We start from the raw sequence: 25938 nt of genomic DNA, 5'->3' as shown, positions 1-25938 counted from the left end.
TCTTCAGCTAGAGAAGCTGAAAGTTTTAAAAAACAACAAGGGGTGATCCTAATTTATTTGAGGAAATGGGAGTGTCAGACAATTATTTGAGGCAGTTTCAACAGTTGTATGACACTAGGATAAGAAAGTAAAAGCTACACAATATTAACAGGTAGATTTGGGAATATGGTGTAAAGTTGCCAAACTCCTCAATTGGAATGAAAATAGTCCAAATATTTCAGGCCTCTAATCACTAATGAAGTGATTAGTGAGTCCTCATTAGTGAAGTGGGCACACGCTCTTTAGAGTTCCAGCCTCCCCCTCAGATACTGTACAGACACTGTGCCTTGAAGGCTCCCAGATGACAGTTTGTTTTTCTTTCTGGGAGTCTTTCTTCAATCTAAATATAGTACAGATACTACTTATTTTTGCAAATCACATCTAACATTTAAAGTAGTTTAGTCTAGGGAAACCTCCCCCCCAAAAAACCACCCCAAAACACCAAAAAAAATCTAACTTATTGTTTGTAAATCTTCCATTCTAAAGATGTTTGAAAGAATAATGTCTTGAAATAAATTATTCATAAAGACTTCAATGCTATATTTTTTTTAAAAAAAGCTGTAAGCTGAGAAAACATACATTGAACAAAATAGTTGAGAGAAAATATCTTCACAGTATTATTAAATGTACCCAATCTGGTTCCTATGAAGATCAAACATTTACAAAGAAGCTGGGCTTGAGGGAGAAATGCTACGATTTCAGTAAACATCTGGTTGCTATTTTCTTTTCAAGAATGAATTCACTTAAGGAAGCAGTTTAGTTTTGACCGTGCTTGAGAGAGAGAGAGAGAGAGAGAGAGAGAGAGAGAGAGAGAGAGAGAGAGAGAGAGACAGAGCGCGCGTGAGAGCGAGCAACGGACGCTGGCTTTCTGTTCCTTTGTAAGGTGGAGGGTAGAGAAAACACCAGAACAGGAGGTCACTCCAAGCTCAACTTTTATACACAAGAAAGATTTTTTTTTCAAAGTTATAGTAAACTGAACTCAAGGATAAACAAGTCAATGGAGTTAAGGCTACATAAACAATGCCTTGTGCTCCACTGTGCCAATTAAAGGAACAAATTCTGTTTGGTTGTAAATACATCAGTATTTCCATAAGCACCGAGGAAAATAATAATAAACCTGGGCGCACAATTACTGAGTGTCATAATACAATAAAATAGAACCCCGCGGCTTTATAAGTTTCTTTGATTCGATTTCTTACTTTTTTTTTTTAAAGCCCTGGTTTGATTAGTTAAAGTTCAGAAGCACTTCCGATATACTCTGAGCCCGTTACTCACATAATAAAAAGCGCATGCGAGATTGATTCTAGGGGAAATGTTCGGTCCGACCAGGCAAAACACACTGTGCCTTTTTAAATGTGACCTTTGCTCTTTTGCCTTCCTGCTAAATAGTTACACAGCAAATTAAAGCCAGGAGAGCAGCGAGGTGCTGGTCATGGGGGAGGGGAAGGAAAAGGAATGAGAAGTTCAGTAGACTCTCTGGTTTTCAGATATCAGTGGAAGCGCCTGCCCTGCAGTACATATGTACAAACAGCCAAAGGGGACCAGCTCTAAAATGGGCCAGACTAGTGATTTTCCATCCCTTCCTGCCCTGCATTCTTCTCCTCTGACCATAGGACGCCAGATGGAAGCTAAGACTAAAGAAATGTGCCCCAATAACAAGAGATTTAAGGCTTTATCTAGTGTTCTCTCTTCTTTCATTCTCTGTCTCTCTGTTTCTCTTTGTCTCTCTCTGTGTCTCTCTGTCTTTGTCTGTGTCTCTGTCTGTCTGTCTCTCTGTCTCTGTCTGTCTGTCTGTCTCTCTCTCTGTGTGTATGTGAGTGTGTGTGTGTGTGTGTGTGTGTGTGTATGTTTGCATCATAAGCTGGAAGGTGATATTTACTAGTCTTCCTGTACAATGCAGTAACTCAACTCTCAACTGTATCAGAGACTTGCTTCTGTTCCACCCAAACTTTCTCACAGTAAGAGATGGACTTTTGCATTAGGACAATTTTGACTGGATTATGTGTGCTCATCCTTAGTCTAGAGTTACTACAAACAAGCCTTGCTTGAAATCTTCTTGGTAAAAATGAGAATGCAAAAAATATTGACTCAGCCACATGAGAGTCTCCCAGAAAGAGTTTTTTGCAATAGGAATACACTAGTTTTTATTTTCCGATTCTTACCAGGGTCTGATCTCTGCTACAGCTAGAGAAATATATCTTCTTCAAAGATCTGTAAATAACTCTGACTTGATGAAAAAAATTTATTCTGTCAGAATTTTCTGAACATATTATTTGTAGTCTACCCTGAAAGCGGGTCAATAACTCTGAGAAAATATGCATTCTCCTTTAGGCCCTGTACCATTCTGTGAATTAAGACTTTGATCTTCTAAACAGTACCTGGATGTTATGAAAATGAGGAATTTGATGGTGCTATTTTTCTTGGTCTTTTGCTTGAGTGAAGAATACATTATGAAAATCCTAGTTCATAAAATATATCTTTAAAAAATAAACCCTTTAAAATGACAGAGGTTAGGGGTTTAGTTCAGTGATAGAGCACTTGCTTAGCAAGCACAAGGCCCTGGGTTTGGTCCTCAGCTCTGGGGAGATACACAAACAAAAATATATAAAACAGATAAAATGCGTTTTTTGAAAGAAGGTATTAGAATAGCACAAATGGTTCTTTTGCATTATGCTTTTAACATTACAACTGCAAAGAATAATGCAGAAGATATAGATAGGCCCTGGGGACAATATGGAATCATTCTTGTTGCTTTCTAGGTTCACAAAATCAAAAGCCATATTCACACTTTCACATTCTCTCCACAGGAAAACATCTTTAGGCAATACGATTTCCTGCCTTGCTACCTTGCTTTACAGAATTGTAGCATTCCGAGAATGAACCATGATGTCTAAGAACATGGCCTCTCCAAATCTGCATGTCCTGCTCTGACTTTTCTGCCTGAGTTTCTAGTATCCATTTACCTGTAAAGCTTAGAGTACCTGCATTTAAGTATGGTTGAACTCTTCTGGTCTCTCCTCAAAGCAACAGGCAAAGAGGAGAAGAGATTCCCGAAAGCTCCCCCATCCACCTGCCCAAAGAGTACAGTAGTTTTTGTAAAAGTTTCCAATGTGAACTTAGATGACATACAAAGCCCAGGCTCCATGGATTGCCCTTGTTACATTTGTCCTATTTTCACCATGACACCAGATTGGTCCATGAGTACAACATCAGTGTTCTTCTAATGTTACGTAGGAATAAAGAGTGAAGCCAAGTGTGGAGGCACATGCCTGTAATACAAGGTAACTGAAGAAGGACTGTGGATTTGAGACTAGCCTGGATTACATACTGAGTTCCAGGCCAGCCTGAGCTATCTACAGAAATCCTATCTAAAAAAAAATCAAAGTAAAGAATACATATTTTGCAAACTAAATTGGAAGATAAGTTTCATGAGATAATTAGTCTTGAAGCCTAAAGAGTGATGTGTATTTTAATCTTCACTTCTTTCTATAATCAATAGATACTTATCTCTATATGGCAGGGATGATTTTAAGTAATCAGCAGAAATACATGTTTCTGTATTTGGGAAATCTCCAGACTGTATATAAGTTTAGGGTATTCTAAGACAATGTATTAAACATCATGTTTCCAACTGAGACTAACTCAGGAGAACATGTAGGTTGAGATCACCCAATTTGAAATCATCTAGAATGTTTAGTTAACCCTCAGTAACCCCAGCAGAACATCCATATGCTAGGTCACGTTTTACACTTACTTTCCCACAGAGGAACATCATATTCTCTTCTCTGTAACTAGATCCCACAAGAACTATATCATCTACCATTCCTAGAGCCTTACTATAGACTCCTCTCAAGAGTCAATTTGAATGTATATACCCATTAAGAGTGTTAACCCAAGCCTAGGGACCGCAACTCTGCTTCTGTCTTACTCTATAGCTTACATTTTTGATCACCCGAGTCCATCAGTTTTGGTGGTTAAGCCCTTCGTCCTAGAGATGGCTAATATTTATAATCAGCTAGACAGGATCTAGAATTATGAGGGGACAAGATTATGAGCGTGCCCGCCAGGCATCATCCTTATGGTATTAACTGACTTGAAACTGGGAGACTGGCCCACAGTGGATGGTGGCGTTCCGTGCCTGGGATCCTAGACTCTAAGTAGAGAAAGGATGTTGAATAGTTGCTACCTTCATCAATCTTTGTTGCTGATGGTGGCTGCCATGTGAGCAGCTGCTTCAAGCTCCTTCCACCTGACTTCCCAGCAATAATGACTATACCTTGAATGGTGAGTGAAGATAAAGATAAAAATGGTGAGTGAAGTATGCACCAACAGCAATAGCAGAAGGAACCAAGATAACACTTGCAGATAATTTAAATCTCTACTACCTTATAAAGTCATTTTCAGTACAAACAGTAAAGAAAATTTTAAATAGCATTTTCACCGTGAGAGTTTTAGATGAAGATCAGAAAAGTAAAATCCTAAAGAAGCATCTGCAGGGGAGCTTTCTTCTGTATAACTTTAAGAAACAGCTTTTGAGAAGTAGTCACTAAACAAACCTTTCAAACTTAGATAAAATGTGAACACACACATAGACACATACACCCACATAGTTGGCTCTATTCTATGCATATATGACTATTTTGAAAGAACAAGTGAATGTAACTTAAAATATAGGAGGACCAAAATATATTAAACAAGCCAGATATGGCAGCTCATGTCTATAACCCTCGTACTCAGGAGGCATAAGCAAGAGAATTGTTGCAAGACTGAAATAGGAGAGGGAAGGAAGAAAGGGAAGAAGGCAGGAAGGCAGGAAGGGAGGGAGGAAGGGAGGGAAGGAGGGAGGGAGGGAGGGAGGGAGGGAGGGAGGGAGGGAGGGAGGGAGAGAGGCAGGGAGGGAGGGCAAATGGAAAGGAAGGAGGAAAGAAGGAAGAAAACTAGACATGAAATGGGGAAGGGCGTAGTTTTTTTCTTCTTTACTATAGTATTTTTTTTTATTAATTTTTGACTGTATCTCTCACTCCATAAACTAAGCCTTTTATTGTATTTCCCAAGAACACATTTGGGTAAATTACATTAAGAAAGAAGAGAGTGTCTTAGAGCATTGTTTAAAAGATGATTCTTCAGAACATGACGGGTGAAGTTTAATGTCAATACAAATGCTGAGCGGTGCTTGTGATGGTGGGCCCTGCCTCTCCTAACAGGGATTTCACTGAAGCCCATTGCCATGGAATACTCCAGCCTCTTCTGGAAGGTTCTGTAAGAACCAAGATATGGAATTTATTTTTCAATAGAAATGTTTCTCTCGCTCCCAAACCACTGCATTACTTACTATTGTTTATATTTATTTTCGTTTTAAATCCATTTGGTATATATACTAGTGGGTCCTGTGCGAGGCTGGAAGGAGTGGCTTAGCACCTATTCCTTCCTTCTGCAAACATGTAGTTGTTGCTCTAGATCTTTGGAGATTTCAGAGCAAAGCTTAGCTCACATTATTATAGCTAAGAAGGAATATCCAATGTGGGTGCTAATTTTATGTCTCCATTTTGGTACTTGTTTTATTATATGCTTTATTGCAAGACAAAGAATTCTTCCTGAATGGGATTTGTTGCAGCTTAAAAAAAGAAAATCATCTCCAACCTCGGTTCCAGTAGAACCCAGTTACATCTTTTTATCCTTCTATATACATCAGTCAAAATAACTTTCCCATAAAGGTGAAACCATCTAAATGTTAGGGTGCAGGGCCATGCAATGTCCACTGAAACTAAGCAACTCCATTGTAGCTAAACACAACGTGAGAAAAAAAAAGAGCGTGATTGTGTTCCAATAAAGCTTTATTTGCACAAAGAGGTAATGGAATAGATTTGGCCAACCTTGGAAAGTAAGGCCTATTACTTTTTTTTTTTTTTTCAGAAAGCATTCCATCGAAACCCTTCAAGTAAGAAGACACTAATATTTTTCAAATTCTGTAGCTTTGAGACCAGATTTGGCCTGTAATACACAGAATGTAAAAGCATACAATATATTTGGAAGTTGAAAACTCTTCAAGCACACATGAATAATTCTGATCCAGTATAAAAACGACTCAGAGTCGGAGTCTCTTAGGGCACATTTTACTTAAACTTCTACTTTTTTTAAAAAATAAACTTCTATGTTTTATATAAAACGTCTACTTTCTTTTAGGCCACTGTACATTAATTCACTGATTTATTAAATAGTACCTGAGTGGTAGAAGAGAGACTATCTTTTCCTTAGAGAATTATGTTTCCCCAAATGCAAGGACATACAGTCTATTTTTCAAAAGCAAGGGATTGGAAGGCCATGAGAGTATGTCTTCAATCTGTGACATTTTATAGACCTAACTCTAAAAGGACTATTGTTCTTGTGCTGTTCTCAAAGCCTCTGTAAAGACTAAATGATGACTGTAAACACCTACACTGTTAAATTATAATCAATACAACGGTACAGCAGCAAGCAGGGTTTTGGGTATTTTTTCATTCTAAAGTTTAATCCTGAGAACTGTTGCTCTTCGAATCCATTGTCTACCCCTTAGATCAGTGTCCCTAACCTGGCTGCTCGTACGCATAGCATGTATGTGTTCTTAGCATATACAATTCAGGCCCCATCCCAGAAGTATGAATGAGATAAAATGTAGGCAGGAGTGTATTTGCTTCTTCTCAAACAGAGCTTGAGAAAGTGGTTAAGTCCATTCGCATATTATTTAGAAGCAAATATTACAACTACCTTTAACAGAGATCCGGAGCTGAAATGATTCCTATAATCTCAGCTGATATTCTTTCCCAAGGGACTCATCAATGTCATGTATGCCCCTAAGAATGGAATTAACAGCTAGCAAAGGAGGACACATAACGTTCCTATAGTTTACGACCTGATACTGCCAACTTTGTCTTTTACATGGCATTCATTTAATAGAATTAAAAAATAAAGAAATAAATAAAGTACAAATCCTGGGGCAAGAGAGACAGCTCAGACTAACATTGGCTGCTGGTAGTGAGGATTAGGGTTCTATTCCCAGCACACATATGGAGCTCACAACTGCCTGTAACTTCAGTTCCAAGGACTCTTTACACATCTTCTAGCCTACCAGGGCAACATTCACACAAGCAATACACAGCCATGTTTCTAGGCAAAGCACCTGCACACATAAAATATAATGAAAATTAAAACAAAATTAAAAAAGAAAACCAGAAGCTATTCTATCAGTACAGGTTACATCTAAGAGCAGAATGTTGCCTGTCTGGCCTATGACCCTTTTATATATTTTTTCCTAACTTTTATTATTTTTTATCATCCTGTAAAGGATTTTAAAAGTGGCTCTAAGCTTGAAAAAGGTCACCTTTTCCTTAAATGATGACATAAAAAGAGAGCTCAGCAGAGTGATCAGGGCGAAGTTGGGGCAGGAGAGAAGAGCAGGTAGAAACAGCATGCTTTTAGTAAAAAAAAAGAAAATAGGTCTCGCACTTATTTCCCTATAAATGCACTCTGTCAACACATCAACAGGCTGCTGTGCCCTCTGCTGCATGGGCACACTTTGGCTTTAATGTCCTATTTTCAGACTCTGGGTTGGTCCCAGGAAGGAAGTGCAAAGGCAGAGTAAAGGGCATGCAGGACGAGGCTGGGCTCCAGGTCCTTCAGAGTCCTTTCCACTTCCAGCTGCTCAGCCTCAGGGCCTGAGTTCACACACACACACATCGGTACAACTTCCTGCTGTGTTCATGCACAGGAGGTAAAATAACAAGGCAGTATATGTGTCCCAGCAAAAGAAACAAGAGAATCCCATTCCGAAGAGGTATTTCTGTAGAGTGTGTCATATGTACAACTCAAATATAGCTTATAGGTTAAATTGGGGTTCGTATAAAATAAGTTGTCATTTCTCTTTCAATCCCATATATGGTATATGTTAGATTAGAATTACAGGGTTGTTTTATTTCAGGTATTTTTCTGCACGTTGCTCCACAGTGAAAGAAAAATATTAAAAACCAGAATCAATTTTCATACTTTACATATTGCGAAACTGATCCTATTGCTGGTGGCAATAGGCAACAGAGTAAAGGAATGCAAAGATAAGCTGAGAGGATGTTTTTAAAGCTCAGGGACTGTGGGAAGGGGAATTGAATCAGCTCCCACATGATGAATGCTGGTGACATTTCACAGTTATCCCTGGTCATCGGGCCCAGCAGCTCCTCAGGGCTGCCAGATTCTATTGCTTCGAGCTGCCTTTGCACTTTCATCCTACTTGGAAGCTGCAAAACAATCCTCCTAGTTTGTGTCAAACTGACCCACAGACATCAAGGGGAAGAGGTGATGCAACCCATCTGTTTTGCAGCTGGGGAAATTTAAAATTGAATTGAAGGTGAAATGCACAGATGATCCATGTTGTATCCACACTGAGTCTGGGGCAGCATCAAAACATAGTGGAATATAGGGGTTTTAGATGGCAGTAGCACGCCATCAGGGGCACTTAGCGTGACATCGAGAATGCTGGTCACATAGCTCTGTGGAGGGGTGCTAGGCAATCACCTCACTCCGTATGGGACAAGGGAGATGCTGATCATTTTGTAAACTTTCATTATCCAAACATTTTCTAATGAGGTTTCAATGATGTCACTTCCAAATGTTCCGCAGCTTCAGCTTGTTCCCTTGGAATGGAATTAAAACAGGAGAAACTCAAGAAGGGTCACCCACTTGGTTTTCAGCTCTTCTCAACATCCCAGAGCTTACATATTCCTTTACATTTTTCTTATTTGTAAATACAGGTCCACTGGCTTTGATTTCTAAGCCACTCCTATAAGACAGAGACCAGTATGTTGCATTCTCAGAGGCCTGCCTTACAAACAATACACTCTCAATACCTCAAGACTGCCTTTCTTCTCATCAAACAGATCTTCATAGGTTCTAGGGCCTGAGACCTTCACCAGCCAAGTGTGAAGAGTGAACAAGGTCAAGCATCATCCATCTTTCTCAGAAACATCTTGACAACTTCCTTTCATCCCCACAAGCCAGGAAAGGAATACCACACTTCCTGAGAAGCCAGCTTGCTACAAGAGTATTTTTGGGCACTAGAATCTGACTATTCTCTACCAAAGGAAACTACCATGGAAAACAGAAGTCAATTCAAATTATTTCTTTTACCTTTCTTATGAAAAGAAAAAAAAAAGAAAAAAATATATGCACACACAATCTTTCCATATTTAGTGTTCTACTTCTGCAAATTCTACTGTGACAATATTTCTCTAGTTCTCACATATGCATTGAAAGTAAAGAGTTAACACTGTCATTATTCCCTGAACAATACCCTACGTATATTAACTATGTGTGTTATATTTTCATTACATTAGGTATTATAAATGATCTACAAGCATTCAAAATGTGTGGGAGGGTTATTTGCAAAGAGTACCCTATTTCACAGATGGAAGTTGGGTGTCTGCAGGGAGTACTGGAAGCAATGCTCTGTGGGCGCTGAGGGATAACTATATTGTGTCATTATAAAAAGGAAAATGTGACTGGCTTATGCTGCATGCACAGTCTGTATTAGTGTGTCTCCCATGAGTTTGGTGCTGGATAATGAGTCACAAGAGACTAAGGCAGCAGAGGGACAAAGAAGAAGAACACAGGAAATTAGGGTGGGATTTGGAGCTTACCATCCATCCGTTCCTTATACCACTATAGGCCATTTCTTCATGCAAAGACACAGTTTCCTCTCTTGGAATGTGAAGAGAATCCACCTTTCTCAGTCTTGGCCAGGCAGCGACAGAGAGTATTGAATAAGATAGTGAGTCCAAAGTTTAGCCTGGCACATGCCCTGTGTTCAGTTGCTGGGGAGCTAGTCGCTGTTTGTCTTTTGCCCTCTCAGCCTTCGTCATCTACTAATTTTCTTTCAAATAATTTATTTAACAACTTGTCTCTTAATTTTCTTTCCAAATGATAGAAATGAAAATACGTGATGACTAATGGCGTGCATAATAAATGCCCTTACTACTTTCATATTTAAAGCCATCTGCGAATCCCATTTCAACTGGCTTTGCAAAAACAATTTCCAGCACATTCTACTTGCAGTCAAATGAAGTGGCAATTTTCTTAAAATATGGAACAGTTGGGTGCTAGGCAGAATATTTATTCACACTCATAAACATAAACATTTTTAATGTAGCATTTAAACACGGGCTATGTGACTCGAAAATGCTACAGAAATACAAACAGAATAATTCTAAGAATAAAGAGATTTAACTAAAGAAGACTGAGAAAAGGTAATAAAAAGAGACACAGAAGCCGGGTGTGTGATATCAGATATTTGGTCACGGATAAAAATCTTGTTTTGTGAAACAGTTTGAGAGGATGAAAATAAGCAACATTGTTTGGATGTCGAGTAATTTTGAAAGTTATTTATTATTCTAACCTTGGTCCAGCAGCTCCGGACTTAGACCACCACCAAGCCTTTCTTCCACAGTGACAACACTGTAGCCATGCTGAACAAGAAGGTGCTGGTGTGTCTGAAGCTCCGCTCTGCTGTAGGAAGGAGGCCTGTGGAGGATGGCTCTTCTGCTGCGACTACCGAAGTGTCTCTCAATCAATTCTTCAATCTAAGAAAAAAGGCATAAAAATCCAAGGTGAAAAAGCAGTACATTCCCATTGAAGGCCACCATCACCACACTCCAAGGCCATTCAGAAAGTTATCCTTCCTTCTCGTCTAGGAATGAAACACAAAAACTCAGACAAGGACAGAGACAATTGCAGGCAGGCACTGAAGGTGAACTGAACCGCTCTCACTGTTATGCAAAGATGAACGTTTAAAAACACAGAGCTCCTTAGGGGAAACTGCTGCCCAGAAAGACAAGGAAGCTGCAAACAGAAATTAACAGTAATGACTGTCATCAAAGGAGTCCCAACCACGTTACCTTTTAATCACATCTAGGGAAATATCATAGCGGACTCAGAGAGGACAGGACCTATACTAGGGACACTGTTGATAAGAGGCAAAGCTGAAAGGCTGTCAGTGCTGGTGGTGAATACTGATGGCCAACTTGACAGGATCTATAGTCACACAGCAGACAAACCTCTGGGCATTTATGCACAGGAGTTGCTGAATTGAGTTAACTGAGGTGGGAAGCCTCAGCCCAAACATGGGCAGCATCATTCCATTGGCTGTGATTTTGAACTATATAAGAAGAAAGCACGGAGGGTCAGCGTTTATACCTGTCTGGATCCTGTATCTATCTATATACAATATGGCCAGCTAGTTCATGTCCCTGTTACCATGCCTTCCCAGAGACGATGAACTGAACTCCAAACAAGAAGCCGAAAGTAAGTTGACTTTGTCTTATATTTTGTTGCATTGATGACAAAAATGACCGAAACTCTGTTGTTTTTCTCAATTACAATAGAGCAAGGCTGATGAACCAGAAAGAGTCTTAGGTGAGCCAAAGAGCTACTGAGACTTGATGTTTCAGGGTTCTTCCTGTAATAGCCTATTCCTCCCACAGAGACCCATTTTTCTTCTCACTACAGTGCTCAGGCTATTCCACGAATAAAAGGCGTTTTTGAGTACACAAGTAGAAAGTGGCAGAAATTTAAATGCATGTATAATCTCTTACTGGCAGGAACTGAGTACTTTGCTGAAACTCAAGAGTAAGCCTTGATAAAGTGAGGTTGGCTTGAGGTGATGAATGTAGACATTGGTTAGGCAAGAGGCACAAAAGGCCAAGGAGGCGGAGGCAAAGGAGAGGTGCGGGAAAGGAGCAGAATCACTTCTTTGTTTTGTTGTGATTTTTTTTTAAATTTCATTGATTCTTCGTGAGTCTCACATCACACACCCCATACTTGCTTATCTTCCTGCCCCCTCATATTTACCCTTTGCCCTTGCCACCTCCCCACCGAAATAAAACATACACACATACACATAACAACAACAAAATACTAAAGCATAGAAAACATCTGATCTTGAAAGCTGTAGTGTGTCACACTGTGTCCCATAGTGTATCATCTGTCCACACATCTTCACTTGCAAATATTCATTGCAATGAGTCACTGGTCTGGTTCAGTATCTCTGGCTACTGCGACACCAACATTAGATCTTCATCATGTCTTCTCCTAGTGGTCATCCTGTTGTTGCCTTGTGTCATGGAGATCCTGCAGCCTTGGATAAACAAGGCTGGCCCTTTCAAGCACATCAACCATTCACAGATGATATAGGTTTTTGGGGTGGGCAGATTCAGAGATCTGGATCTCAGCCTGGTTGATAGCTGAGTTGACTAGCCTGCTAGCTCTCCCTTATCTGCTCAATAAGGCAATCTCCCCAGCAGGGCTCTGGCTAGGCCAGCCAGTGTTCCCATCAGCAGGAGGCAGGGGCAGCTCTCATGCCCTTGTGGGGGAGTGGTTCACCCCACCCATGCCTTTACCGCCAGCTCCACTGTGCTGCCTAGCCAATGTGTAGGGCCTACTCTCTCAAGTGCTGAAGCCTGAGAAGAGATGGGCCGGCTCTCCTGCTCTCACACTCTTGGGGCTGGCTCACCTGCACCCTCTCCACCAGGGCCAGCTCTACCATACTACTCAAAGGAGGTACAGGACCTGCTCTCCCAAATGCTGCAGTGATGATGGGAAGGGCCCACTGATGCACTCTCGTGACCCCAAGGCCAGTTCTCCTGACTGCTGTAGATGATGAGGGGTGATAGGGGAGGGTCATCACCCCCACACCCACATCACCTCCTACCAGTCCAGTAGCGGGGCCAGCTCTCCTTCATTCTGTCCTTGTGGCTGGCTCACCTGCTCCCCCTTAACCAGGGCCAGTTCTACTGTGCTGCCCAGGTGAAGAGCAAGGCCCGCTCTCAGGAGTGCTGCGCAGGCAATGGACAGGGCCAAGCTCACTTGCTGTCATGACCCAGGGGTCTGCTCTCCGGACTGCCCTGGATGGCAAGTGGTAAGTGGGGGAAGGCAACACCCCTGTACCCTTACCACCTCAAGGCAGATTAGTGGCAAGGTCAGTTCTTCCATGCCCTCAAGGTTGGGGCTGGCTCGCCTGTGCCTCAACCACCATGGTCAGGTCTGGTGTGCTGTCCACGAGAGGCACAGGGCCTACTCTCCTGAGTGTTGCAGCTGGTGAGGGGAAGGGATAGCTTTCCCAAACTCAGGATGCTGTAGTCATCTTTCCTGACTGCCATAGGCGGCAAGGAGAGGAAGCGAGTGGTGGAGGGGCCCTGTCTCTGCATCCCAAAGCAGATGAGTGGTGGAATCAGCTCTCATATGCTCATACCCTTGGGCCGCCTCACCCACAACTGTGCCACCTGGGCCAGCTCCACTGTGCTGCCTGGGTGTAGCACAGGGCGCACTCTCCTGAGTTACTGCTGAGAGATGGGCTCACACATGGCTTTAAGCAGCATCTTGGGCTGAGGCCTCATCATGGCTATGGGCCATGGCCACAGGTGACAGAACTGACCATTCACAACAGGCTACTCCTCTCCACCCAGGCGTCTCCAGCTTCGCCTCTCGTCATAGTGTTCCAGCTGCTCCACTTCTCTCTCTCTCTCCCATCTACCCATCACATACTTACACATTGTGGTGACTTCTGCTGCGGGCTGGTCACATGGCTGGCAGGCCCCTGGGTGACATCCTCCATCTTTGCTGCATGATGTGGCTGTAAGCAGTTGGCTATGGCCCGCCTGTGACATGCACTGGAGGGCAGCTCTGTGGATGGCATGGCCATCTCTGCCTGTCTTCCTCCTCCCTCACTACATTGCCTGAGTTTGATTTGATTTGATTTGATTTGACTTGATTTTTATGAGTCCTAGGCATAAAACAGCTTTGACCACCAAGCCAGGCATCACTCGAGGATAAACAAAGGACTGGCCATCTGCCCTGCCCTGACTTATGTAAGTCAGGTGACCCTGACCACCAACAAGGTGTCTCTTTGTGCATTGCCTGGGAACAGAAAATCTCTTCGAACGGCAGCTATCCATGACCTTGTCCATTTAGCGGGTCTGAAGCGTAAAGAGGCCCATGGTTCTCAGGAGTTAATTATGTATCTTTCCTTTTCTTACTATTTCCATTAATGGATTACGTTGATTTCACTTCATCTTTTAATTTTTTTTTTAAGTTTGTACATGTCTGTGTGGGATATGTGTGCATGTGTGTGGTGCCTGAGGAGTTCTGGGTTTCCTGGAGCTGGAGATTCAGGGGGTTTCGAGCCATCTGACATGAGACTCAAACTGAGAACCAAAACTCTGGTCTCTGGAAGAGCAGTAATTGCTGTTAAACACTGAGGCATCTTTCCAACCCCTAAATCCACTCCTTTCTTGAGCACCCAAGGCTGTTAGAAGCTGTCTTCCACCACTGGTCATAGAACCCAATTATTGTCATACCTGCTTCCCATTTTGTCCTTTACATGTCACTTCACCTTCTACACACAAGGCCTTTATCATATCATCAATCCGTCAAATGCCAAACAATCCCCAAACATTCAATCACTATCCATCATTGAAAGTTTTAATTGTGATGTATATTTCAATCAGCGTCTCAGTTAGGGTTCCTACTGCTGTGATGAAACAAACGCCATGACCGAAAGCAACTTGGGGGGCAAAGGGTTTATATGGTTTATGATTCCATACCACTGTTCATCACCAATGGAAGTCAGAACAGGAACTCAAACAGGGAAGGAATCTGGAGGTTAAAATTGATGCAGAGGCCATGGAGAGGTTCCATATGGGGGCTGGCTCCCTATGTCTTGCTCAGCCTGAATTCTTACGGAACGCTGAACCAACAGCTCAGGTTTGGCATCACCTACATCAATCACTAATCAAGAAAACCCCCTACAGGCTTGCCTCCAGCCCACTCAGTGGAGACATTTTTCAGTTGAGGAGTCCTTCTCTCAGATGACTACAGCATGTGTCAAATCCACATAAAACTGTCCATCCCTATGAGTATTTATGAAAGGATTTTACATCTCTCCTCCATGTAAGCTAGGCTCACCTCATTAGCTTGTTTCTAACGTCTGTCCTAGGACACTGTACATGCCATATACTTAACAAGGGAGGATATTTAAATTAATGAGCTGTAGTGCAGAATCAAAATCTCTAACACTATCCATGGAAAGAAGAGATAGACTTAGCAGGGCATGATGCACATACCCAATTGCAGCACTCAGAAAGTTGAGGCAAGGCTATCAAGAACAGTTCAATATTAGCTGTCCAAGAAGAGAAAGAATAAAATAAAGAAAGGAGGAGGAGGAGGCAGAGGAAGAGGAGGAGGAAGAGAAAGGGGAAGAGGAGGAGGGGAAGGGGGAGGAGGAGAAAAGAAGAAGAGGAGGAGGAGAAGGAGGAGGAAGGAGGAGGGGGAAAGAGGAGGAGGGGGCAGGAGGAAGAGGGGCAGGAAGAGGGGGAGGGGAGGAGGAGAAAGAGGAGGAGGAGATAATGACAAGTCAGCTGCAAACTGTTGCTGTTTGCAGCTGTGTAAAGCAAAGCCTAGTGAAAGCACAGAATACAAGCTTGTCACCTAAACTTTCTAGCACTATTCATGTGATCTTTGACAGTATTTCTTCTGGGAGTGCTACAAGAGTAGAAGAATTAAGACTTGTAAAGTACCGAGAGCCTTGCTTTCCACCTAGCAAGTATCCAGGCCTGTGTTTTTAAAATAGTCATGTATCATGAAGAGCAAGGAGCCAAGGAAATGTTCTGAATTTGAGCTATGTATGACACATACAAGTCTGACGAGCACAGCCAAAAGCAACAGCACATAATCACCTTCTGTACACGGCACTTTAGGAGAAAGATACTTAAGCAGCGAGTCCCTCTTGCTAAAGGATATTGTATTTTGTGGATGAAGAAACTACTTGTCCTAGTTTGCTTCCTGTTGCTGTAATAAAACACTGACCAAAACCAGCCTAGGGATGGAAAGGATTTATTTGGATTACAGGATGCAACCCATCATTGAGGGAAGCCACTCAGAAACTCAATGCAGGAACCCAGGGCCAGAAGCTACATACAACAGAGACCATAAAGGGGCACTGCTTATAGGCTTGCTCTCCGTGGCTTGATCATTTTTCTTTTTATACAACCCAGAACTACCTGACTGGGCTTGACACCACTCACAGTAGGCTGAGCTCTTCACATGAATCAGTAATCAAGAAAATACCCCCCCCACCACCACCACCTCCATCACCACTTGTTTACAAGCCAGTCTGCTGGAGCATCATCTCACTCAAATTTCCCTCTTCCCAAATAATTCTAGTTTGTGACAAGTTGATGACTAATCAGCACACTGTTTAAACTCCAAGAATTTACCTGGAAATTAGGTAAAAAGGACATGACTCCTGAGAAAAATATATTTGTATATGTATAATAAGCATATAAGGGGTATCTGGAACTGTGCATAGCCTGTGTCCTCTGATCCACATGGGGTTATAGGGAATGTGTGGTCCTCACCAGGCCAAAGTAAACAAACAGGCGTCTGGGTGAAAGGGGAAGACAGATGCTTCCAAATACATCAGTGCCACTCAAGTGAAATACAAGGATCCAGAATTCCCCTTCTCTCACTATTTTTTCCCTAACCACAGGATTTGTCTCTATCTCAGCTGACTCAAGTACAGCAGGGATCGGACATGAACAGAGAGTGAGTCAAGCTCTTCCATCATTTTCATTCTGAAAGCTGCCACTCCTTTCTTCACTCAACCAACATCGATTTAAGTAAGAGCACTGTAACTCCTACCAGCCTGTCTTATATTGGGCACGCTTTAAATAATGTAGAAATGCTGGCCATGTTTTGCTATAACCTCGGTAACTTGTCCTAAAATTCTAACTCCCATCTGAGACTATGGTGAATAAAGGAAATAAGGTTGTCAGTAAAACGACGCTGCTTTATCCTGCGGTATAAATGTGTCCTTGTAATATTTATAACACAGCGAATCAGCAGAGTGGCCCAATACCAAAGGGCAGGGACAGTTTTAGCTAGTCCAATAACAGGTGCACATGCTGCGTAAGTGAAACAGAAACTGCAAATAATTATGTCAACGGCACCGGCAAATGCAGGATTATCAAATGTGAGAACTAGCACTTTGGGAAATAGCTTGTGCTTACAATGTCGTTTTCAAAGGCATACCTTTAGTGGAACCATGCAGTTAGCCGCTGTTTGTCCCTCCAGGGTACCTTCAGGCTCACAGTCCTGCAGGCCAAAATGTAGCAAGGCACAGGTTTTCATACTGTAAACCCCTGAATTACTTGCTGCTTTCTTCTTGAGAGATTTGTAAAGTTCTTCCCTGGAAATTGAGTTGCTAGATGACGTGAGAGCCTTTTTATGGATGAGCACATTATTTTTACGGGAAAGACTTCAACATCTGAAACCTTTATATCACTTTAGATAAAGCAAAGGTGGATTATTGTAATAAAGTCCTGGGGCTGTTTGATGGATCATTGTAGAGCAAAAGGAGGGCTAGGTTGATCATCAAAACGTGGGCTTGAGTTCTGACTCTGCCTCTCGCTTTACATACTGGGTCAGATGTTTGAATCTGTGCACATTCAAGCGTTCTCATACGGATTGCTGAAAGAACAAATCTGACCTCATGAGCTTGTGTTGAAAGCAAATGATGTTTTGATATGAAAAAGCCCAATAACACAATGTCCTACCACTAAATGATGCTAAAACATACATAAAGCTGAATTATAATATTGTGGTATAGCTGTCGTTTTATGTTAGGAATTCTCTAAATTGCTAAGGTTTGGTCTCTGTTGTGAAAAACAATTATAATAGACTATACCTTTATGCTTGTGATGTTTTCCTTTATGAGGGTCATCATCTTTTGTTATTCAAATAGAAGTCTATTTTTATTAAATTATTATGTACACGTTTTTCTTTTTTCTTTTTTCTTTTTTTTTTCTTGGTGGTTTTTCAAGACAGGGTTTCTCTGTGTAGCCCTGGCTGTCCTGGAACTCACTCTGTAGACCAGGCTGGCCTTGAACTCAGAAATCCGCCTGTCTCTGCCTCCCAAGTGCTGGGATTAAAGGCATGCACCACCACCGCCCGGCACATTTTTCTTTTTTATTGAAAATAATTTTCATAGAATGTATTCTGTTCATGGATTCCTGTCCCGTAACCTCTACCAAATCCTTTCTAGCCCCGCACTCACCCAAGTCCATGCCCTTTCTATCTTTCTCTTTTTAGAAAACAAACAAACAAAAATCCAAACAAACTGAAAAAAAAGAAGAAACACAGACACACAAAACACATAAAAATAAAAATCAGAAACCATAACATAGAATTCTTTAAAAAATAAACAGAAAATGCCTAAACAAAGCAACATGAGACAAAAAGTCTACAAAAACACCATTGAGGTCATTTTGTGTTGGTCTTCTGCTACGGGGCATAGGGCCTGCTCTTAAGTGTGGTTTATATACCCAGGACTCCATTAGCGAAAACTATTTTGCCCTTTACAAGCAGATGTCAATTGCAGATAGCTTCTAGGATGGAAGCCCACATCTATTTCTCCCTGTCAGTACTGGAACCCCTTCTTGCTTGAACCTATGCAGGCCCTGTGCTTGCTGGTGCAGTTTTTGTGAGTTCCCAATTGTAGCCTTGTTGGGTCTTGAAGAAACTGTTTTCTTGTAGTGATCCATTCACCAAGTCCATACCTGTCTTCTCCATAGCTTCCTGAGCCCATAGGGGAGGAGCTGCAAGGAGATACACCATTTAGGACCGACTGTTCTAAAATATCCCACTTTCTGCACATTGTCCACTTGTAGATCCTGTGTGACTGCTCATCTATTGCAAGAAGCAGCTTCTCTGATGCTGGCTGAGCAAGACACTGACCCACAGAGGCAGCAGAATGTTGTTACGAATCATTTTACTGCTATGTTCCTTTAGCAGAATAGCATCTAGTTTTCCTCAAGGCCCACGGTCTATCTAGTCTTAGGTTCTTAGCCACCTAAGCAACCGGCCCAAATTCTATTTCCTGGAGTCGGCCTTAAATCTAATCAGAGAGTGTGTGGATACTTCCACAACTGTTGTGATATGTGTACATTTTTTACATGTGTGAATGTTTTCTTGCATGTATGTGTGTGTACTACATCTTTGCCTGGTGTCCCTGGATGCCAGAAAATGGCACTTTAGTCCCCTGGAATTGGAGTTGCATGTGGCTTTAAGCTGGTATGTCAGTGTTTGGGACCATATCCAAATCTTATGTAAGCCCGGCATGTGCTCTTAACTACTGCTGTCCAGCCGTACATTGGCTTGGAAAGCAGTGATGCACTACTGAAATGCAAGGAGCAGAAAAGCCTCCTCCACTGTTTCTACCTTCAGTGTTTCTTAGAAGTAACCTCTGCCTTCCTCCTTTTTTTCTTCCTTCCTTCCTTCCTTCCTTCCTTCCTTCCTTCCTTCCTTCCTTCCTCCCTTCCTCCTTTCTTCTTTTATTCCTTTCAATGCTGGTTTTAAATTGTTATTTTAGCTATTCTTTGAAATGTTCACATATGCGTACGTTGAATTTTGACCACACCCACCCTCTTCTCTGCTCTTCTTCTTTCTTCTTTATAACCCTGAGAGTGAAATCAAATCTACCTGCATGTCCACAGGTTTACAGCCACCCAGTGGAGCACAGGCAGCCAACTAAAGGGCACACCCTTTGACTCTCTCTCCCCTACTCCTCATCAACTGCCAGTAGTTCTCAGACAGGGATGGAGTGTCATAAGCCCCTCTCCCATCCGTGCTTGATCTTGTTCAGGCAGCCACAGCTGCTAGGGTTCCGGAGTGCAAGAGCCATGCTTGTTGTATCCAGAAGATCCTGTTCTCCAAGAGTTCTCCACAACCCCAGGATATAACAATCTTTTCACCCCCTTTTCTGTAACATTCACAGAGACTTGCCCAGAAGAAATGAGATAGTTTCCCTGGTTGGGGCTGACCACCACACAGTTCTTTGTTCTCTGCAGTTTAACTAGTAGGGAGGCTCTGTGGTAAACACTATGTATTGCAATAAGAAGTTTCTCACCAAGTGGTGGTGGCCCATGCCTTTAATCCCAGCACCTGGGGTGCAGAGACAGGTGTTTATCTCTGTGAGTTCGAGGCCAGCTTGGTCTACAGAGTGAGAGTTCCAGGACAGCCAGAGCTACACAGAGAAAGCCCATCTTGAAAAAACAAACAAAAAAGAAGTTTCTCTGATGAGATCTAGAGACTACTAACTTATGGAGGTAAGAACAAGTGTTTAGAAGGTTGATGTGATCATTTAGCGAGACAATGGCCGTAGGCTCTCCCCTAGACATCAGAGGTTCATCACCTCTATTAAGCAAGCATTATTTATTTGTTTACGTATTATGTCCACTACCTGCCTCCGTACATTCAGAGGGAACTATGTTTGTGCCTGTTGAATTCCCTTTTGTTTTCTCAGCCTAAAGACAATATTAGGCATAAAGGCATAAATAACAACTATGTTTTGGATGGTTTTATGTAAACATCTTTTTCTTTAACATGTTTGAAATGGAAAGTAATTAGATGTATGTCAAGAAATATATTCTAATAAGATTTTGTATTATAGCAATCATGGCAAAAATGAGTTTGAATTTGGAAAACCCAATGAATTTACATTAAACTAATGAGTAAAAAAAAGCATTCTTACTGCATTATATTTCTCAGTTACCTTCAAAGTCTTCACCAAAACTCACACAAAGCCAAAAAATATAGCTCTTTAAAATATTGTAGGGACAGAAAATAAAACTTGCTTTTCTTTTTCACATGACAAAATGACTTTTTGGTAGATTTATTGAAGTAACCATATATTTATGAGAGCTTTTGGTGCTCAACTACAAATCATATCAAAGGCTTTGGATGAGTGTCATAGATGACTAAAAGTTAAATTGCCTTTTTGGTCCAGACTTTTGGCATTTAAAAAAATATTACAGAGTTCTATCATAGTGAATTATGTTTTAATTTTCCCACTATAAGGATAAACTAGATTCTTTCCCACCCTCAGGGAAATGTACATTTATTTAAGAGAATTTAGGTAATAAAATGGAAGGAATTTTTCAGAATATGTATCAAACATACTTTTACTTAAAACTCTAATTGCAAGACATTAAGAAGCTAGCAGGTTCCTAGACTTGCTGGGAAAGCCTCCTAAGAGCATCTCCTGACCAGAGTTGGCTCAATGGCAGTATCACTTGATGCATAGGCTTCAAAACCCAAGTTTGATCTCTAGGACCCATGCATGTGCCCTGTCATACACATAATACTAATAAATAAAGTTAAAGGGTGCCAGCTCTTAAGTGAAATGTTGGTGAATCTTTATCTACATCTTGCGGTAGACCCAAAGGAATTTCGAGATGATCATGGAATGGCCACATTTTTTCAGAGCCCAAGATCTTTTGACTATAGTCCTAAATTGCATGGTGGTGTCTCAACTCTCAAGTCTTATGGATTGACAACTTTTTCTGTAAATTAGTCTATGTAAGTGCTAAACAAAGAGCAGAATAAGTCAAGCAACAAAGTTTCAATCTGGTTGTCAGTGTTTCACCAGGGTGACAAAGTATCTGAGAGGATACAGATCAAAGAAGAATGGGATTATTTTGTCTCAGGGGTCTTTTATGAAGTTGGCTGGCTTCATTGCGTTGAGGACAATAAGGCAGAACACTGTGGTGGGAGCTTGTGTTGTAACAAAGTGGCTTACCTCCTACATCCCAGGAACCCAGCAGAACTAAGAGAATGTTCAAAACTAAGAGAACACAGAAACAATCAGTTACAATTACACTAAAGTTAGGCAAACCCAGGACAGAAGATGCTGAGGGAGCAGGGTTCTCTTGAGCTACTTTTCTCTATTTCGCTTGCTCATTCTTGCCACTCAATTTTCCATTCATTCATTTACCTCTTTTATATTTTTTCAAGCATGGCAAGCATGATGCTAGACTCTGGGAAGGCAGCAAGAAAAGGCCTAGTGAAGTTTGCTGAGTATGTTCAGCAGGAAGCATTTGATGAAGTTGAGCACAACATGACTTCCAATGGAGACCAGGATTCTGCTGTGCCAAATAATGGCTCCAGAAGAAAACCACATGAATGGCATGTCACGGTTGCTCATCTGTATTGTTGAATGTGGCATATGAAAGAAGACAGAGGAGAAGAAAAGAGACGAGAAAAGAAACCAAAAGACCCTTGAAGTTCACCACCATGGGCACTCTTTACTGTGTGTGGCAAATATGGCCATGCAGGTAATAAGAAATAGCTGTGGATGATGAGGTGTTAGAGAAGAGTAATGCAGACTTGTGGGCTTCTAAGAAGCCAGTAGAAAATCTAGACCCAAGTAATCAGTACAATAGAAGGTGATCAGTTTATGCTGACTCCATAGGAAGTTCTGCCTTTAATGAACTTTGATTTCTTCTAGCAAAAGACACATCATGGAAGAGGAGACAAAGAAACTGGGTTTAATGTAGGTAGAGGAATGGCATTTCTTCTTTTCCTGTTTTCTGAGAGCATGAGCGTCTGGATAGAATTCTAGAAGGTCAGACAGACTTTGGCTATCTGAAGTACAATATCTCCTAAAAGCTGGAAATTACCTCCCGTCATACAGAAAATGGGCTTTAAAGCTATGTTGGCGTGCGGTAACCAGAGAGACTCAGCAGGAAGATGGTAAGACCTGCACTGACGTGACTCCACCCACAGGGGAAGCCTGGGAAAGTGCTGTGAGGACCAGCTATAGGCTCTACACTGTGGAGCCTGGCCTGGTGTAGTAGAGGCAGGGGGATCAGGAAAAGAATAGTCAATTCCCATTCGAGAAATGGCTTTGGAAACATTCAGTAAACAGCCAAGTATGTCCCAGCCTACTGATTACAATAAAGGATAGAGCTAAGGGGAAAGGCAGCGAATAGTAGACACAGCTGGACCAGGCCATCTGCACAAATATTTGTTGATACATGATACAAGAGTTGTATGTGTCCTTGAGAAACATCTGAAATACTAACATCTAGAGTACAAGGTATGAGGCTTGCTTATCAGGAAAAACTCCACATCTATAAAACATGAAGTACGCTATCTGCAGGTAATGTCTCAAGGTTTCCCAGGTCATTCTACCCAAACCTTTGAAACAGCATGATGCCTTCCTTCGAGAGGCCACACTGTACAGTTGTTGTATATGAGGAAAGGAAGAGAGCACAGAATGGAGATAAACAAGCTGCAAGATGAAAGGCAAAAACGAGCGAACAGAGCAGCTTCTTAGCCCACACACTCCAGAAAGGACACAGCCATGCTGAACGAGGCGTCACATCTGTGTCTACCCATTTCTCCTGCAGGACAAAGCTTTCATACAGCATGGATCCTGGAGACAAGGAGAAATTCAAACGGAAACCAAGAATACAACTATAGCAGTTTCTCCTGGAGTCCTTCCCTGGGGTCTAATCATGACTGATGGCCTGCCCTGGTCCTGTTATCCCATCTCTGTCCCAGTTGCCTTTCAGGCAGCACTAAAAAAACCTATCCTCTCTCCTATCTCGGCTTTTCCTAAGCCCCGACCCCCCTCTGTTTTGAAAGTTATAGAAAGCCTGTTTTTCAGCCTCCTCTGGAAGCTATTCCTCAGGCTAATCCAAGACTCCTTGCCTTGAGATGCCACCCACCACGCACAGCTGTGGGCCATCAGTTTTCTGCTTACTATAACTCTGCAGACATAACAAAGCCCCAGCTGAGAAGATAAAAACACAGCAAGAGCTGGGACGTGGTGGTCAGCTAGCTCCCTTCAAGATGGCTTTAGGAAAGAACTGTCTTGAAACGAGATCGGGAGGGAATACACTTGCCTTATTAGTAGCTACTCTGTACTGCGGAGCCAAGGAAAGCCACTCCTTTACTGAGTATCCCACTTTCATCTCCCTACATCCTTCTGTCTTCTTCTTCCTCTATACCCTCCTCTCTTCTCTGTGCTACTTCTCCAAACTCCAATACAGCTTATCAGGAGGAGAAAGTTGTCATTTTCTTTTCAGCCCAAGCTCTGGTCACACCCTGTCTATGGCAGAATAAAAGCTCTCCAGCTACCTTGCAGGATCCTTCTTGCCCCCTGAGCCTCTTTACTGTCAGCACTCCTTACAGGACATCGTCCGTAAGAAAGAAAATGAGGAACTGACAGTCCACCCTTATGAAATAACAAGGCTCAGACAAGGAAAGACCTTGTTCTTTTGAAACTTGTTAAAATAATAGCAAGTCTCTGTCCCTAGTGTCTAAACAAGGAGTTAATTCAGCAATGCAGCCTTAAAATAGCAAGTCCCTACAAAGTGAACGGGGGAGAAAGGAAGGGGCACTCGGGCTGTTGCCACAGTATCAGTACCTAAGTGAGCACCATGCCGTGGCCAGGCATCTTCAAGGGTGCCTGATGCTCAGAGTCTCAGTTTGAGGCTCTTCCAGAAACACCCCAAGGCCTGCTGAGTACCAAGTCTCCTTCTCATTCCCAAATGCCGGCCATTCATCTATTATCTTCTGTCCAGTCTCCCCTTGAGGCACTCCGCTCTCCTCACCCACCCTCAGCAATATCACCTCCCATCTTTCCACTCCTGCCACTGAAAGGATCAAAAGACCATTCATATGGAAGCCTCTAACACATAGGGTCTTTCATGGATGTAGCACTTTTTAAAGGAAATGTCTTATAAGGAGGTTGTAGACAACAGGCTCTCTTGAGAGAGTCAAAAATCCCAATAAAAACTCTATGAGTTTTGAGACTGTGAACTCATAGAGGTTCTGTCAAATTACAAGCACAGTAAGAAAAGGGGTGTTTACATACTAGGGATGCGAAAGCACTGAAAAGTAATCACAGAATCACATCTTCGTTCTCTGGTTTAAAAAAACTGGTTAAGAAAATTGTTAGGAAAAAAAATCTGTGTTATTGTCACATTTATTTAATGCACATGTGTCTTAGATGAATAAGCTGACCCAAAATAGGTAACTCATGAATTACATGGGTAAATATGCTTTAATTTCCAGTTTTATAATAATGTTCTGTAAGTACATTCACATATCAGGATGCCAAAAAGCCAGTTGTTGAACATTACGTTCCCTGCTGTTGCTTAGAAATGATGGTCATTATTGAATACTCTATGGTCTTTCCCATAGTCTCTATTTATTCAGTTCCCAAATGCTCCAGGTTCAGAGTCCACTTCGGTCTTCATTCTCTTCTTACTATGGTATCAGCTTGCTGCCTGTGCTCCCATCTCTGAACCTATTTATGTCCCCAACTGTCTGCCAGTGCTTGCTATCTTCTCTGCACATCACCTTTGCAGTGGGTCACCATGAGAAGACGTGTCAGCTGACCTGGAATTTGATTCTGGCATCAGAGAACTCGTGTTCCCCTCTGGGCAGAGTCCAGCTTGAGGAAGCACCTGCCAGATATGAGGTTAGAACTCAAGCTCTGAACTTAATGATTGAGAGATTTTCTGTCCATTCACTACCCAGTCCTTATATTTAAACCCCCAGAGATAGGAGGATGGATTCCTTAGCCTACATTTATTTTCTATGATCCAAACCATGCATATTCCATCTCTGGATGTTTCTGCCTTCTTTCTTCTTCGTAGCATTCATAACTGGTTAATCTGGATTCTTTCCCAAAATCCATGGCTCCAGGAACTGCACAGATGGGTAAAGATGGATACTAGATACACTCTGTGCAGGTGTTCCTGTATCCCCAGGGCAGCTGAGGTCAGCTCCAGTTCTTGTTGAATACCAGGCATGACTGGAAGATGGAGTCACACGCCTGCAAAATCAGAGAAGCCCTTATTTCACCTGTGCAGGAGCCAAAGTGGTGAGAAGAATCGGGGAGAGCGTGCTTGGTATTCAAGAGTCACGCCCACATGGAAGGAGTTCCTGGCTTTCCCTTCAGTCCACATACATAGCTTACCACTTGTTCCGTTCTCTTCCTTCTTGTGAGTGCCTACTCGTCTGTTCGCTCTCTAG

The 25938-nt window shown here is 42.1% G+C and overlaps 1 protein-coding gene across 1 annotated transcript in view; it reads right to left on the bottom strand.

Moving 5' to 3' along the window:
* Cped1 (cadherin like and PC-esterase domain containing 1) overlaps nt 1-25938 on the bottom strand; it is a 255612-nt gene that overhangs the window by 216926 nt on the left and 12748 nt on the right. Inside the window, exon 2 of the mRNA XM_028762605.1 lies at nt 10457-10640. Coding sequence (XP_028618438.1) covers nt 10457-10640 — 184 coding nt within the window. The remainder of the gene's footprint in view (nt 1-10456; nt 10641-25938) is intronic.

Source organism: Grammomys surdaster, unplaced genomic scaffold, assembly GCF_004785775.1.
Source record: "Grammomys surdaster isolate TR1022 unplaced genomic scaffold, NIH_TR_1.0 134, whole genome shotgun sequence".
Classification (NCBI taxonomy): Eukaryota; Metazoa; Chordata; class Mammalia; order Rodentia; family Muridae; genus Grammomys; species Grammomys surdaster.
Note: the sequence above shows the minus strand (reverse complement) of the source record. Positions and strands in the feature narration are given on the sequence as shown.